General features: G+C 46.7%; 1 protein-coding gene across 15 annotated transcripts in view; it reads right to left on the bottom strand.

Moving 5' to 3' along the window:
• The window catches only part of CAMTA1 (calmodulin binding transcription activator 1), an 818639-nt gene that overhangs the window by 538747 nt on the left and 261787 nt on the right, over window positions 1–18105 (bottom strand). For all 15 annotated transcript variants that reach the window (XM_033113419.1, XM_033113420.1, XM_033113429.1 and 12 more), the window contains one exon: window positions 1264–1331. In XM_033113419.1, coding sequence (XP_032969310.1) covers window positions 1264–1331 — 68 coding nt within the window. The remainder of the gene's footprint in view (window positions 1–1263; window positions 1332–18105) is intronic.

The raw sequence follows: 18105 nt of genomic DNA, 5'->3' as shown, positions 1-18105 counted from the left end.
TTACCACAGCTAAAGCTGACTGATACAAACCACTTGATTTTACAGCAAAGGCAATCACATCCTCAGCAGGCTGAGGACTTGAGGACATCCTGCAGAGGGATTCAGGCAGAAAGGTAACAGACTCAGAACCAACCACTACCCCACCTGGAAGATGCGACTCTCAGGACTGACCTCCCTTTCCTCAGTATCCTCTGACCACCTCCACGATGGCAGTTTTTACCCCTATCTCACCTGTGAAAGGATGCTAACCTGTAAAAACCTAAGCCTAATGAAGTAATACTTTTAAGTACCTTCTAGAATGAGTAGGCATCCTAGAGCACAAGACCTTGTTTCCTCCATGACTCAGAATGGATGAACAGGTCCAGCTGATGGCCTCAGGGCAGAGGACACACCCCCACTCCTTTCCCTGTTCCCAACAAACTGGGAAATTTTGCTGCTTCTCCCCAAAGTGAAATAGGCAGAGCATTCGGCCACAGCGCAGTCGTCCTGTAAGCCACACTCTTCAAACGCATCAACACCTGGCCCTGTCACCACCAACAGAAAAGCTGCGGCGATTGGGAGAGAGTGGCCACATATTTCTGAAGCTCTAGAATGTAACATACGAAAGACAAAAACTGAGAGCTGGGGGAAAGAAGAGGCTGTGTTTAAGGTAGACCCTAAATCCCCTCTGCACCATTCTTCACAAAAGACCGTCACTTGCTCAGGCAGAACACAAGTCAGCTGTAGCTCCACCAAGTCCCTCCATTCCCAAGTGGTGAGAGAAGTTCAGCTTGTGGCAGTTGGTAGGTTCAAGGCCACTGTAGAATAAAAGGCAAACTTAGCCATTGCTTCTGATCTGGGAGCGCTTCTTACCACCATCAAGAATAACTTGACTTTCAGTTTGTAAAACGTATTGAGATGAAAGTGGACAGTTCAGGTGGTTTCCCTTTTAAAAAGTAGGTTTCTAGAGACCACGGGAGGCAGGTGGGCACTTTCCCCAAATCAGCTTCCCCTGAGTTCCTACCCGCCCAGGCAGGACTGTGCGTGAAATGATCAAGTTAAAAGTTCCAACCTGCGTGACAGCAGCTGCGCTGTTTTTAAGTCACCTCATTGCATTCACTACCACAGTCTGAGGGCAGTTAATGAGACCTCGGTGTCACGAGTTATCAAACACAACATGGCATTTTCAGCTTGCCCAGGAATTGACTGCCGGGTCAGGTAACTCAATGAAAATCAATCCATTTACTGTACATATTTGAAAAACTGCAAGATCTGGGACATTACCTTGTCTTAGGGGATGTGGTTAGCCATTCTTCGTGTTTCTCAAATGTTATTAAATAAGCTGCAATTTCCTGAAACAGAAGAATAAAAAGATAATAACAACAATTAGCTCACGTTGGATCCTGAGAGGTAAGAACGATTTTGTTGTTCCCCAGCTGTTGTCCTCCTTTGCGAGGCTAGAACCCCGTCTCCGCCGGAAAAATACTCAACATGGACTGCGTTTCTATTTTGATTTTTTTTAAGCTCTTTCCAGTCAACCTGCCATACCATAATAATCAAAGCACTGGGTTTCAAAAGATGAGTTGGTGGCAAGGACAAAGCTATTGCTCTGTGGGAGGAAAACATCAGACACCATTTCAGATTCCAAATGTCATTAATTTGAAGGAGGGAAAAACACATGCCAACAACAGGTCTCCACTCATGCAAGGTCATAATTGGAAAGTTTAGTCTATCTTCTTCTGAAGCTGAACTAATCTTTCATCATTGTCACAAGAGACGTTGCATTCCCTCAGCTTGATTCCCAACCCCCTGAGCCAAATCACACAAAGATTAAAAAGAAACGATAAAGAAGGCATATTCCAGAGAGAGAGAGAGAGAGAGAGAGAGAGAGAGAGAGAGAGAGAGAAAGAGAAAGTTAACCTTTTCCACTACTGATAACTTAATCTATTGAGCGGTGCTTCAGAAAGAAGAGCCATGTCAGCAGAGTTTAAGGCAAAGATGGAGAAAATGTGGGCACCTGAAGGTAAATTAAATATTTATAAACACAACAACATCACTGCAGATAGAATTACTGATTTATTAATAATTTCCATAAAAAGCCAGTGGGTGACATCAACATAAGTCATTGCTCCAGCTCTGAGGCATGATATGGCCCATTACTTCCAGCTCCAAACGGATCTGCTAACGCGAAATTGGCAGGGATTGTAAGTTAAATTAAGGTTGCACTAGTACACATCTCCCTTGATCTTGGTGATGATACAGCACGGAGCTGTTGCCCTTGACTATCAGAAAACTGCAGAGAAGAGGCCTCGGCTTGAACTGTCTCTGCAGCCAGCGTTCCTCGAGCGCTCCTTGGGATGGAGCAGCCCCTCTGCCCAGAGGCTCACCGCCTTCTTTTGCAGTTAGACTGCACGGGGCTTGGACATAATACAGTTGAGACCTGTGGCCAGAGACCCAAAACTTGGCCTTGAGGAAAAAGAAGAGATTATCACCAAAACCAGGTAAGTAGAGCATGTTAGAAAACACCAGCCAGGCCCAGGTGGTGATCAGCGTCTCACATAATCATGGAAACCAGCCACTGCCACAAGGTAGCCAGGGACCGGTCCTCCGGAGCCCACGCCACCTCAGTGTGAAACCTGGACCTTTCCCCAAGCACCTGGGAAGCAGAGACCTCTGGCAAACATGGAGTTGCCCGTGTTTGGTGCAATCAGTGATTGACCAGCACGTGGTTCTCCCTCATCCCAGAGCCTTTTTGGATCCTATGTCCTCTCCTTAAAAAACACTTCCCTAAGGTCTCACGAGAGATGGATGTCAGCTGCTTTGGCAAGCCCTCCTAACTATTCATGACAGGACTAGAGGCCCATCCTGTGTGCTCCCCGGCACCCGGAACCTTCCTCCAGCCGTAGGATTTATCACTGTGCGTCCCAATTGCTTGTTTACTTGGATAGCATCCCCCGCTGGACCATGAGCTCCTCAAGGGCAAGAAATATGTCATCACTGATGTATTCCAGAACCTAAGAGTGTCCTGAGAAATGCTTGGGAGGTGGATGGATGGGGGAGGGCGGGGGGGGAAAATGGGCCTTACAGAAACACATGTGCACATCCACATACATAAATGTGTGTCTGTGTGCGTGTTCTGAGTGTGCTGTGCGTTTGTACATACGTTTATTACTGAAAATAGTGGCAGCAAGAGCTTAAAAGCAGCAAAACACAGCAGTTCCCGAATAAACCTTTAACCAGAGATTTAACTAACTCTGAGTCGCTGTAGGAAGGTGACATAGTGTCACGGTTGAGAACACGTGCTTCTTTGGAAGCAAACGGACCTGCTTTGGCTGCTGGCTGGCCACTTACTACCCACCAGATCTTGAGCACATGGCTTAACCTGCCCAGACCTCAGGTTCCTACGAAACTGAGATAATACCACCGCATGGGGCAGTTATAAGGAGCGACAATTCTTATGACACTCGATACGTAGAGCAACGCCCACAGCAACACCTGCCATGATTGTCACCACAAGGTCTACCCGGTGTGAGCCGCCTGTCCAGGTACCAAAGGCTCATCAGAAGCTGCCAGCACTGCTGGACTTGCCTTCACAATCTCCCCCAACACCCCCACACCCTCCTTTGCCCGCCATGAATGGTAACTTCACAATGACTGTTCGGAGCTAGTTGGAGTCAATGCTTCCATTTATCTATTGGTGCCACTGGGCTTCACAAAACACTGACAGCAGAGTCAGTAAATGGATAAACTGAGCCCCTTGTGTGTATCAGCCCATAGACCTGAATTATCGAAGGCCTGGGATCCAGAGAAATAGTCTGAGCTACCTGGAACCCTGAGACATGCCCTGGCCCAGGATCACGCTGAGACTAAGTGGCCCCTCCTGGCTCAGAAGGATGGGGACACAGTGTGTCCCGGCCACCTCTAGATTTGCCCCAGTGTTCCAAAGACCCAGACACCCAGAGAAGACCGTCATCAACATCCCTCAGCCAACCCTCGCCCCAACCTGGTACGCCCCCCCCCACTGCTACTGTGCTTCAATTAGAAAAGCTCCCCCAACCACTTACTGCATTCAATATTCACTCTACAAATATTTATTGAGCAACTACTCTGTGCGAGTCAGTGAACAAGACCACTATGAAGGCTGCCTGGAAAGAGCTCAGGGTCGAGTAGGGGATAGAGACAAGTCATTGTAATAGTTCAAGGTAAGCGCTCTGGCAGGGTCAGCTGAGTGGGCACCTCTGCAGCCAGCTCCACGGTCACCACAGGTCTACTGAGGCCCCCGGAGGTCACGCTGATTTATAAACAGCCTTTGAGCACCAGGCTCTCCCTCCTCCACCCCCAAAGTAACCATGGCCCCCCCAAACAGAGCCCCCTTGGTGGACCACCCATCCCACTTAACAACAGCCTTTCTGAGCCAAGGAAACAAAATGCCTAGACTCAGGCTCCCTACTCTGTCCTGTTCAAGTTGGCTAGACCCCAGAGCTGAGCTCTCCTTGGCAATGTCACCATGGGCAATGTCACCATACTGCCGCCTGGCTCCCCACTGGACTGGGCATGTCTGAGTTGCCGTGCTTTGCAGTCCACCCAGCCCACTTCCCTTCTCTGGGTCTTGGTCCCCCTCGTGCAGGCCATGGGCCGGACCCTGGCTTCCCAAAGCTTAGGAACTGGTTGGTGAGATAGATAGGCATAAGCCAAAGAACCACACAGAATATGCAGATGCTGAATAGTGTGGAGCAAAGAAAGAACCATCAGAATTGAGAGTCAGGAGAGTCCGCTAGGCTAGGGAAGGGGGGTGGTCTGGGGGGAAGAGGGACTTCGCTATCCATGCCAGTGTTACCGTCACCATGGCTAACAGTGGTAGAGTGACGTCTCAGGCCAGGTACTCCTCTAGGACCCTGGGGAAGATAACCTCACTTAATCTTCATAATAAACTGTGAAGTAGAAACCATGCCCATTTTACAGGTGGGGAAACTGAGGCACAGAGAACAGAAGGGACTTGCCCACGGTCAGCACATTTGTAGCTGAGCCAAAGCTGGACCCATGGCTCCTAACTCGCATGCACGATCTTCCCCATTTATTCGATGCCTCTCAAACTCAAGTCTGGCCCAGGAATTCACAGGAAGCTCAAACAGGAAGAGAGTGTACCCCAAAGAAGTGAAAGCAGGGACTCACACAAAAACGTGTACACAAATGTTCACAGCAGCATTATGCGCAGAAGCCGAAAGGTGGAAGCAGCCCAAGTGTCCATCGACAAATGGACAGATAAACAAACCGTGGTGGATTCTTTTAACAGAATGTTACTCGGCCATAAGAAGGAATCAAGTTCTCATACATGCTACATGGATGAACCTTGAAAACATTACGCTGAGTGAAAGACGCCAGACACAAAAGAGCACATATTGTGTGATTCTGTTTACACGGAATGGCCAGAGCAGGCAAGTCCATAGAAACAGGCAAAGTAGTTGTTGCCCAGGGCTGGACGCAGAGGGGGACGGGGAGTGACTGCTAATACGGATAGAGTTTCCTTTTGGGGTGATGAAAATGTCTAAAAGTAGGTAGTAGTGAAGGTTACCCAACATTGTAAATTCATGAAATGACCCTAATGGTACATGTTACGTTATGAGTATTTTACCACAATAAAAGAGTGCAGACATGAAGCGAGGTGTGGCCCTGGATGAAGCGCCAGCCCTCCCGGCCTCCAAAGGTGGACCCTGACCCCGCAGGCCTCGTCCAGCTCCCTGCCTCCCTGGCATCTCCCTCTTCCTGCATCCTAAATCCTGCATCAGTGCTGGAAAGAATGACTCGACTGTCAAGATGAAGGAATTCACTGCAGGCTCCAAAGCAAAGACTGTCCAGCTTGCAGATTTTAAATGTTTAGTTTGTCCTTTGGATGTTCAAATAGAAAAACTGCCGCCAAGCTATGATGTCTGTGTGGCAAGGGAACAAACCAGGGGCGTCCCACAGGCCCCTTGTAGCTACTTGGCATCAGATTGGGTCCCACAGACCAGGGAAGTGGTGGGCCCCTCCCTGAGGCACTGATCAAGCCCCAGCGTGAAGGGCAGAGAGAGCAGGACTGGGGGGCACTGCAGCTCTGTGCCTGGCATCGGTGCCTCTCCACCATCCAAAGGCATCCAAAGACCGCTCACCACCCAAGTGCCAGGTGGGGCTGTGCCTGCCTGCCCCCAGGCTGATGGGCTCTGATGGAGGCCTGCAAAGCCCATCTGGGGTGAGCCAGCTGTGGGCAGGCGAGGCCCAGGGGTCACCCGTGGGGGTCGCTCCCGGGACTGGTGGGTAAGAATGATTGCTGCGCCAACCTGGCTCCTCCTGCCCGTTCCCAGCTCAGACCCCGTGCACTGATTCTGCCTACGTGACCTGCCGGCCCTGTTCATAACCCATCTACTCCAGGGAGCCTTCCTGCTGCCTCACTCCACCGTGAACGCCAGCTTCTGGAACCTTCTCGGCAGTGGGTGCACCGCTCCGGGCCCGAGCACACAGTGCTGTCTGCTGCAAGCGTCTGTGTGCACTTACAGTGGTTCCCCGTCCGCAGTTTGGCAGAGTTCGGGGCGGGTCTGAGTCTCAGTTCCTACGTCACTCAGAGCCGCAATCGGTTCCTGTAGCTAAAGCTGACGAATGACAGAAGAGGTTGAAGGAAAGAATGCAGTTCTCCTCTAAAGGACGCAAACAGATAGCGTCTGTCTGCACCAACTCCTGCTGCCAGTTGGGGACCTGTGGGGGTAGATAGATAAAGCTGCAGTTGCCATTAAGGCTTGGTGCCCGATGTGAAGGGACAGAGATGTCCTGCTAAATCAGGCCACACTCAGATGGCAGCCCCCGGTCGGCCAGCAGCGCCAGGGCAGCGCTGCCCAGTGGAAACGTAACGTGAGCCACAAATGCAAGCCACGGGCGCGATTGTGACATTGCTAGAAGCTACATTTAAAAAAAACAAAAAATGTAAGCAGAAGAAATTAATATTGAGTATATATTTTACTTGTCCACATATTTTCTATTTTAAACCAATGTGTTCGAAATACGATTTCACTAATTAAACAAAAAATTAGTCACAAGCTATTGCACATTCTTTTTTGTACCACCTTTTCAGACTCTGGTGTATTTTCCACTGACGGCCCATCGCAGTTTGGGGCAGCCGTGTTTCAAGTGCGTGACAACCACATGTGGCAGCCACATGGCCAGCACAGCTCTACGATATAAATACCACAGGAGCCTGCAGAAAACCAGGTGCCGTCTGCAGCCAAGCACTCTGCGCCCACAGGGCTGACACGGAGCCCAGGCGTGACAAGGGGGCTGCTGCAGCAAACGCTGCCTCTGAAGCAGGGCTCCCTGTCCCATGGGTCCATTTGGGGCGGGGGGGCATAGGGGGAGCCATGTCCTGCCTCTGGTGTGAGGGGCTGAATTCCCCTCCATCTCTCAGCCCAAGCTTGCTGTCAGGTCCAGCCACCGGCAGCAGACACCCTACACAATGGTCCAGCCCAGAGAAACTGCTTCCCCCGACGTGGTCCCTGATGCAGCCCTCAGAAAAAGGGCAGAAGTCCCTTTCCTTCAATCGTCTTCAGTCAGCTGTCCTGGCACAGCCCATCCCCACTCTGTCTTCAGGACATGGGCACAATGCCAGGCAGAGAGAAGGGTCAGTCCTAAGGGAACGTTAGTCCTCACTGGGACAAATTAAACCAAACAGCAAACTATAAGAGAGGGGTTTGGTTTTTGTATTCTTCTGAGTCTAAGTAATAAAAATAACTGTGATCTATATATCTCATATTTTGCACACACACACAAAAATGTATCTTTCAGCCAAGGGATATTTTTTTAAGTTTGTTTTTTATGAGAGTCCTTCCTGCACGAGGGTTTTCTCTGTGAGGGACAAAAGCTGAGGGGGTTGGGGGGGGGGCCAGGACTCACCTAGCAGCTGGCCCCAGCACCTGCTGGAGCCACGAATGCAATTAGAGTACTCCCAAACGAGAAGTGAAAATATCTTGTTTCCGATGCTCTTGATTTTAAGACTCATACTGAATACCCTCTGGGTATTTCAAAGGTGCCAGATTTGTGTTATGTACTTTATTAGGACTGTGTGAATGTCATGTTAATGACTTCTAACCAACATGTATACCATGGAAGCAAACTTTCTCCAAACCCGCCGCTCACTGCACTTTACAGAAAATAATGGGTCTTGATTTCCATCAATAAATAGCCTTTCCAAAACGCTCCCAGGGTCCCAGGGACATCTCTCTACTGCTCTCTCTCCAGGGCGCCCCATGCATAAGGCTGGGTCTTCTCTTTCAAGATAAATGTTCCAACCCTGGGTTCAACAGGGCAATGTCCCCTGTCTCCACATTCCTGTCCCCATCCACTGCTGTCCTTCCCAAGGGCCCAGCCGGCCAAGACAACACCCTCTACTGGACGTCTGGGTCCCCATCCACCAGTTAAACCAACCCCCAAATCATGCTTTCAAAATGACCAGCTCTTGCTAAAACAACTAGCATGTAGTACAGTGGTTTCCACCTTTTCATGCATACGTGATACACAGCGTGACTCTGACCACGTACGAGGGTGGTGGTGACTAAGAGCTCAGCCACCCAAGGATGTCTGGTCTGGACAACTTCATGGTAAGGAGCAGTCACGATACACTCCTAACAGCCTCGACTTGTGAAATGAAGCCTGGCCCAGTCGGTTGTCCGTTATGGAAACACAGTAAAGCATCACCATGACCATCAAAGTGCCAATCAGAGCAGACACAGTGAGCCATCATCAAAACATTCAGAGGAAGATTCGGGGAAGAAGCCAGCCAGCCAGTCTTTCATTCATTTCATTATCCACTCACTGGTTCAATCATTCGATGAATTATTGAGCACCTACTATACGCCTCGCACCATGTGGGGCCCTAATGATACAAAGACATGTGAGTAATGGTCCTGGGAGATACAGCTGGGAAGACAGACAGGATCCAGGCCTATCCCGGCAACTGCGAAACAGACGAGGAGTGCTAAATTAGCAGCACGAACAATGTGCTCACGCTGAGAAGACAAGCGCAGGCTGCGCCCAGAAGCTAACATTTCAACTGGGTCTTGAAGAATGAGTAGGAGGTTGCCAAGCTGACAAATGGCACAGGCACTAGGGGAAGGAAATGGCATATGCGGACGCTGGGAAGTGGGAAAAGCAAAAGTGTTCGGTGAGCTGTGAGTTACAGGAAGTCTGCAGTGCAAGGGGGACGACAGAACCCATAGCTGGACAGGGTAGGGCGGCTCCCCATTGTGGAGGAATCCAAATGCCGGGGGAATGGAGTTTTATCCACAAGGGCCACGGGGGTCGTGGAATGCTTTTCAGCATGGGGGAGACACACGAAGTGCTTGCTGTAGGAACGTGGCTTTGACGGTGTCCTGGCAGAGAGGAGACATCTAGTCGGGGACTATGATTACAGCTCAGGAAAGAGAGTATAAGACCTGAACTGTGACAATGCATATGGGAAAGGTGGGACAAAGTTTAATTGTTTTCAAAAGTGGAATGAATGGGGTTTGCAGCACAATTGCCTGGTGAAATGAATGGGGTTTGCAAAACAATTGGCTGGAGCGCAGTGGGAGCAGGTGAGGACATCTCCAAAGGAAAGGACGCCCCCAGGCTGAGTCTACCAAAAGATGTACACACAGCCCTTGTTCCCATTTGGTTTGTTTGTCAGTATTTCAAGACTGGGAGACAGACATTTCCAGAGTCTCCTGGAAAATAAGCAGGTCTGGCAACTCTGGCCCCCATCCCGCAGAGAACCACTGGGTGAAGCTGACGGAGCAGCTGCTCCCTCAGATGGGCAGGAGCTGTCAGGCGGCGACCTCCCCACCTGGCTGGCCGTCTTCATCCATAATACCTGCTTGGACCTTGTAGGCACGCGACAGTGGGGCTCTTCCTCTGACGTCTCCAGATTGGAAATGGGGTGGATTATTAAACCGTTACTGATACAGGGGATCCAGGAATAAATACATTGAGAGCAACAGAGCTTAGAAGAGAGATGTGAAGCTGAACATTCACTGTCCCTAATCCAATGACACTTGCTGATGAAGCTGGTCTCCAGGTTGCCCAACTTCTCTTTCAATATTGTGCCAGCTGCCAAATTATGATCTTTTAGCTCCAATGCCACCCCTCTTTGTCCGACTTTGCGACACTGAAGCCGGGCCCTGTCACCATTTCTCCTGTGCAGCTTGGCAGAATGTTAAGCTTTGTCACTAGAGAGCAATGACGTGACCCTGCAGGATGGTGTTGACAGGCAGACTCCGCCCCTCTGCTTTCTGTCCTCCATTGTCACCATCATCGTTGTTACGGGAGCCCAGTGGCCAAGCAGAGGAGCCCCAGCTGTGCCTTCGGACACGTTCCCTCCCCTGCTGGCCTGCCGCAGCTCAGGGCCACTGTCAGCAGCGAGAGCCAGGTCTGCAGAACCACCCATGCTGTGCCCTGTGGCAGCCAGCAGGCCACAGTGGCCTGTGCTCTGATGGCCAAATTTCAGCCTTCAGGGTGGGGGCCTTTTCTACTCTTTAGTTTATTGACTCGCTACTCTTTCTCAGCCCAGAGGTAGTAGCTGCTCTTAGAATTTTCTTTTATCCCTATTAATAGTCCACCGCCTTTTGCTAGTCAATAATTCATATTACATTTTCTCTGTTCAAATAACCAGTATGGTTTCAGTATCCTGACTGGACCATGGCCGATAAAAGAATCGTCCCCAATCCTGAGGATACTTACAACCTTACTGCAGTGTCATCCTAGAAAACATACTGAAAAGTTCAGGGAGGATGAATGCAAAGATGTGAAGGCAAAGAAGCGTGAATGCTGGGAAATATGCAAATTACGCCAGTGAGGACACGGCAGCAAGTCTCCTACATGCTCGCCACAGAGCAGCCTAAGAAGCAGCACAACAATGTGTGTCCTACACTTCAATTTGTGAGAAGATCTCACCTGCCTATTTGGGAACATAAAAAGCATTTCTCGAAGAGTAGAAAAAAGTTCCTCCATCTCCCTCTGGCTGCAGGATGTGGGCCATTTCCCCCCCCAAGACGGGGGTGGGGGGTGGGGGGGGGGGTGACACAGCCGGATCACATGCTGTGATGAAGGTAGAGCCTTGGCACACAGGACATCACTGGGGTTTTTAATCAGCTCCACTGAGGTATAACTTACATACAGTAAGATGCGACTCATTTTAAACATACAGTTCAATGACTGTTAACAATGAGATTATGTATCTATCACAACACTCAAGATAGGAAACATTCCCGGCACCATGAAAAGTTTCTTCCTTCCCCTTTTCCATCAGCCAACCTCATCCCTCCAGCCTCGAGCAACCCATGATCTGCTTCCTGTCATTGTAGATTAGTTTTGCCTGTTCTAGAATTTTATACCCAACGGAACCTCACTTTTCAAACGTAATCAGTTCCAGAAGACCGTTCAAGTTCTGAAATGTTCGAAAACCGAGGCACAGTTTCCCCATAGAAAGTAATGCAAAATGTATTAATCCGTTCCAGACCTTTAAAATCAACCCCTAAAACTGCAAATTTAGCATGAATTTTACTATCTAATGATACCATAGATCCATCAAGTTTACGGTGTTCATAAACTGAAATGTTTGTCAATGGACACGTTCAAAACCCAAGGTACCACTGTAAATGAAATCATACAGTATGTATTCTTTTTGGGTCTGGCTTCTTTCACTCAAGATAATGTTTTTGAGATTGACCCATCATGTTGTGTGTATAAGTAGTAGTCCATTCCTTTTTACTGCAGTGAATAATTCCAGTTGTACAGATACGTCCTAATTTGTTTATCCATTCAAATGTTGAGGAACATTCATGTTGTTTCCAGTTTGGAGCTGTTATGAATAAATTATTACTAATATTTATTTACAAATCTTTGTGTGGACCTATGTTTTCATTTCTCTTTGGTGAAAAACCTAGTTCTGGAAAGGCTCGGTCACGTGGTATGTGTTTAACTTTACATGCAACTGCCAGACTGTTTTCCAAAGTGGTTGCATACTATTTTATGTTTCCATGAGGAATGTATATGAATGAAAGCTTCTCCACATATTTACCAACACTTGACACTGCTGGTTTCTTCAATTTGAGCCATTCTAGTGCATCTGGAGTTTATCACATTGAAGTTTCAACTTGCTTTTCCCTAATAACTAATGATATTTACCTTCTTTTCATGTGTGTATTGACCACTTACATATCTTCTTTTGTGAAGTCTGTTTTAGTTTTTGCCTAACTTTTAATTAGGCTGTTTATACTTTTATCGTTGAATCGGAATAGTTCTTTTTGGATTTTTAGATGTGAATCCTTCATCGGGTTTATGCATTATGAATATTTCCTCCAGTCTTTGGCTTACTTTCTCGTTTCCTCAAAGTCGTATTTCAAACAGCAGACGTTTTTAATTTGGGTTAAGTCCAGTTTATAATTTTCCCCTTTACTGCCCAATTTAAGAAATCTTTGTCTACTCCAAGTTCTCTGCTTTTTGCTTCGGATGTTTCAACTGTTTCTATTTAGTGTAATTATTGATGTGGTTGATTTTAAATTTACTATTTCTTTTCTATTTGTCCCATTTATTCTTTGTCCCCTTATCCTCTTTCCTTGCCTTCTATTGTATTAACTGGTTTTTTTTTCTTTTTTTAAGTATTCCGTTTTATCTCCGCTATTGGCTTATTAGGTTTTCCTCTGTTTTATTTGTGGTTGCTCTAGGATTTATACTACACATCTTTAACTTAACAGAATCTACCTTCAAATAACAGTATGCCATTTTACGTATATTGTAAGGGCTTAAACATTACACTTCCATTTTGTCCCTTCTGTCAGTCCTGGTATTGTTTGTTGCTGTGTATTTTACTTCTAGATATGTTATAGACTGCCATGTACTGATTTAAACAATTATCAATTAAATAAATTAAAAACAAAGGAAACTATATTTACCTACATGTTTACCATTTTCAGCACTCCTCATTGGTCTGCAGAGTTCTGAGTGTTCACCTGGTATCATTTACCTTCCCATGAAACTTGCTTTAACATTTCTTATAGTGCAGGTCTCCAAGTCATGAGTTCTCTGATAAGTGTGAAGTGTCTGTGTGTCTGTCCGTTTGTTGGAAAATACTTTACTTCACTTTAATTTTTTTAAAGGTCATTTCACTGAATATGGAATTCTAGGCACAGTTTTTTCCCCCTTTCAGCTCTTAAGAGATTCCATTCCATTGTCTTCTGGCTTGCATGGTTTGTGATGAGAAATCTGTAAACATTTGTATCTTTCTTGCCAGTAATGTGTCCCTTTTACCCTCCTTTTGTTGATTTTAAGATTTTTTCTTTATCGCTGATTTGAAGCAATTTGATTATGGTATGTCTTGCTATTGTTTTCTTTGTATTTATCTTGCTTGTGTTCAGCTTCTTGAATCACTGGCTTTATGGTTTTCATCACCTTTGGGAAACTGTCAGTCATTACATCTTTAAATAAAGAGTGTTAGGCTTTGCTCTGGCGGGTTTCTGAAGATCAACGTGATCCTCTCAAGACTTATTTCTGATGTTTGTAAGGGTGGGTCTACAGCACCTCTTATTCTAGACATGTTTTAGCTATACTATTATTATTTTTTTTTTACTTCTGGACTGGATGTACCATTTCTTCAAGCAGAGCTCTCCAATTTTGCTGGTCGGAATTGAATACCTCCCAGTCCTGTATGAGTCAGGGAACTTTTCACCTTACAGACCTTAGGTGTTTTAACCGAACCTTGTGGGGTGTCCCCTTACACTTCAACAGAACTTTTCAGGGGTCCCCAGGCAGGCAGATTTCTGGAGAACTTTCTCTGCAAGGCCCTCTCCGCTCTGATAATTCTGCCTCCTGAATTCTGGCCATCTCAAACTCCCCAACCTCTGATATCAGTCTCCTCAATGCAGCAAGAAGACTGTACTCTGCATGGGGTACCTCCCCTGAAGCCACAGTCTTGGAGTGCGTCCAGGCAGAAGAAATACAGAGCTTGCAGGACCCACAATCTCCTCTTGGCACCACAGTCCTGCCTTGACTATTGTGAAACACCTGAAAATCTTTATTTCACGTATTTTGTCCAGTTTTACCATTGTTGATGGCAAGAGGACAAACCTGGCCCCAGTTACTCCATCATGAACAGCAGCAAAAGTCTCACCATGAATTTTTATATTTCCATTTCCTTCTTTGGGAGGTCAGCAGTCGTTGGATAAAGGACGTACATAGCCCGCCCAAAGCAAATGGGTTAAAACGCTGAGGGAGCCATGGCTGCCTGAGGGAGAGGCTCCCATGGAGATGGGGACCCAGGCTTCCCCAAATACAAAACGTGGGAGGGACAGACCGTGTCCGGGGACAACTGAACACTGATTCTGCTTTAGCACTACCTGCCCTCCACCTCTATCCGCGGATAAAGTAGGGAACAAGTAAGATACAGACTTGCTGATCTGCCACACTCAGTTCAAGAGTCAGAAGAGCCTAAAAGAGCACAGATTGTTGTTATAAGTACTTCTAGAATCGTGATATAAACCTAAATATAAAACAGAAATAGTGTTGCAAGAATTTGGCTTCTTTGCAACCTTGGCAGGGTTTTATCTGCACAGATAGTGTCAGTGACAGCCACACACTGCCAACTCCCATTAAGAACTAGGGACGAGGGACAAGCTATGTAAAAATAACCTGCATCCACCTGGTCTTTGTGTAGCCACCTCCCTTTGAGATAAATTCGGAATCCTTGTCTGAATAAATCAGGAATTTATACCAGGAGTGAGTGTGTGTGTGTGTGTGTGTGTGTGTTCTCTTTCTACCAATAGATAACCCCACCCACAACGCTACAAATCCCCACCTCTGCTCTAACATATTAACCAGTAGAGCCCTTTGGAAGTGGGTCTTAAATCATTCAAAGAGGTCAGAAAAGGCTTTGAAAGGAGCAGACAGGCTCTGGTGCCTATAGGGAAAGAGTCATGTGTACATTTGGCCTCGCTCCAGGCCCTTCCTGCCTCCAAGCAAAGCAGAGCCGCTTACTCTGAACACCTACATTTCCTAGCAGAACAAACACCAACACTCATCCTAACCCCTCCCCCACCCCAAATCCAATAAAACTAATAAAAACAGAAGCAAGCCATCTTAAAATTAACACATCTAAGATACAAGAGGAACCATTGATCAAAACCTCCTATCTTCCCTCACAGCCGACAATCTGGAGCAGGCCTAACGCCCCATAATGGAATCCCATTATCTACAAAAGAAACTCATTCCAGAGGAGAGTCACAAAACAAAGAGAGACTCAAAGGAGGCTGGCAAAGGGGAGACTCCTCTGCTCCCACAGAAGGGCTTCAGCACTCCGAGGAAGAGAGCCATTAGAAGAGCAGTAACAGGAGGCACCTCCCGTAAGTTACAGAACTGGGAGAGGAATTAAGAAAGGATGCAGTGGGGAAGGAGGGCTTGAGAGCCACTTTGTTCCATCTGTGCAAAGGCAGAACAGAAGCTGATTGCATGTAGGAAGAAAACAGAGTCAACAAACATCTTTCCTTCAATTCCAGAACTGCCTGAATTCAGGAAACAGGGATTTCAGCTAACGTAGGGAGCAAGTAAGATTAATTAGCAAATGCCTCAAATCCTTAATTCGCACTTCAAACAAACAAGTTAATTGTGTAGCTAACAGAGTATGACTTGATGATAGGCCACCGGTGGCCATTACTAGATGAAAGGTGTTTGGATTTCAATGCTATTTGGATTTCATAACCCACCTTCATAAGAGAAGTTCAGCTTAGTCACCACCTCCATTTGCTAACATCTGTGATCATGAATCCCACATGGCAAGGAAGCACCCCAGCTCGGAGATTTCGCAATCGAAGAGTAAACAGGAGGAGAATTCATGAATTTTCTAGAGGTAATTGTTCTACCCCGCTTTGAAGAGCAGTTGAGTTTGCTCTCAGGAGACCTTAACATATGCACGAACACAGGCTTCCTGGATGACACACAATTCAAAAGGCCCACTGATGTGCTGCTTCAGCAGGACTCACTCTGGGAAAACAGAACAGGTCCAGGCGCCAACCCACAGACACTGTTGATCAATCGTGCAGATGCCCTGCTCCCCAAAACACAAGCCTAGTCCCACACCAGGCCCTAATCAGAAATGGCGGATGCACGAAAACACGGACCATTGGTAACTCTGTCATTTCTCCCTTGACCAGGTGGGCCCTACCCTCAGAATCTCAGGTTGCTTTAAAAGGAAACATGAGATCTTCCTCTTCCCCTGCTTCTTGATAATATCAAGCCGCGAGATGAAAGGTGAGGAGCCCAGAGTATCATATTGTGTCATATAAAGAGCAACACGGGCTGCAGCATAACAAACAGTCAATCGAATGCACCTTCCTCAGAACTGTGAGGTGATGATGCGGAATGGAATATCCAGGCTTTTATTAAAAGGGAGCTTGCTTTTCAAAGTGTCATCACAGGGTGATATCAACAGGAGGGCTGAATTAATTGGTCCTTTTCTGGTAATACCGTGTTTCCCCGAAAATAAGACCCAGCCGGACAATCAGCTCTAATGCATCTTTTGAAGCAAAAATTAATATAAGACCCGGTATTATATTATATTATGTTAGATAAGACCTGGTTTTACACTATAGTAAAATAAGACCGGGTCTTATATTAATTTTTGCTCCAAAAGAAGAATTAGAGCTGATTGTCCGGCTAGGTCCTATTTTCGGGGAAATGGTATAAAAAAGAGACTCCAAAAGAGGAGGCCATCCCTGTCCAATGTGACGACAGTCTGTGAAGTAGACCCAGTGGATCTGCAGCCAGCCGTGTCCCCAGTTTGAGCTCATTTAATTCCCTAGGGATCTGGGCCAGACACTATGGAGGATATAAGCCATGGAGAAGGCCCAGGCCTTCTTTTCAGGAAGCCTATGATCTTGGAAGACTAGGCACCTAAATTACAAAGCGACATGAGACTTTAAGACCACTAAGATCCAACCCAGGCAGGAGGAGTCAGAATAAGGAACCACACTGTGACAGGAAAGGAAAGAGCTAGGCTGCTGTCCTTGGTCCTGAACCAACATTGGGTTTCATGGTGGCAATTTCTTACTGCAGGTTGTAACCCACTGGCCCATTAGTGAGTCTTAGTATCAATGTAGGGTGGAGATTGGTATATTTTTAATGGAGTGGAATGGAATGGAGTGGAAAATAGCAGAATGCACCACAGGTAGTACTGTTTCCTGAAACTTCTGTTCAGGTATTTCATCATAGATGTATACCTCATATATACACATGTGTGTTCTGAGTCATGACATGAAAGGTAATTTTGGATGTCGAGGACAAAGTGTTAGAAAATTGCTGCTCAGGGCACAGTTGTTTCTGTCCATCCTTGAACACTGAAGATTCCTGTCCCCAGGAATTCTGACCAAAGTGTCAACTAGGAGGCAGTGACAGGAGGGAAGACGGGATGCAGATCCAGAGAAACAAACAGAGGACTCCAACCACTAAGAGACGGGGAGGGGAGGGGTGCAGAGGGGCTTTTGTTGCTTTTTATGGTTATCAAAACGGTTAGGATGTTTTCCTGAAAAGCTGAACTGGGAGGTATGTCCCCAACCTCTACGCCCAACACTACAGGGATTTCAGGAAGAAGTTGGCTGCACGCCAAGCCCACGAAAGCCCTCACTGGCTGCTAAGGGTTAACACTGGCTGTTAAGGGAATGTCTTTTTCCCTCATCCTTTGGGTTCTCACATTCAACGAAGGGCTGCATTTAGGTCAGTGCTAAGGACTTGAATGGTACATCAGGGTAATGACTGTACCTATGTCAGAAGGAAGTAAAGAGGATTAAATGAGTTAATTTATGTAACGTACTTAAAACAGAGCCTGGAACTCCACAACTGCTATACGAGGGTTAACTATTATTATCATTTTACTTTCATATAAGTTTAGGTGGGAAACTCAAACATTCCATGTTACAGACATTAAAAATATGTATGAGAATGTAATGCTTATCACACAATACTGAAGAGAAAAACCAAGAAACAAAGCGGTGTAACAGTATAACAATCTCAAGTACGTTTTAAAAGAGTTCCTAAAGCTACTGGTAGGAAATTTACTAAAATGTTAATAGCAGTTGTATTTGGGTG

The sequence above is a fragment of the Rhinolophus ferrumequinum genome, chromosome 9 (assembly GCF_004115265.2).
Source record: "Rhinolophus ferrumequinum isolate MPI-CBG mRhiFer1 chromosome 9, mRhiFer1_v1.p, whole genome shotgun sequence".
Classification (NCBI taxonomy): Eukaryota; Metazoa; Chordata; class Mammalia; order Chiroptera; family Rhinolophidae; genus Rhinolophus; species Rhinolophus ferrumequinum.
Note: the sequence above shows the minus strand (reverse complement) of the source record. Positions and strands in the feature narration are given on the sequence as shown.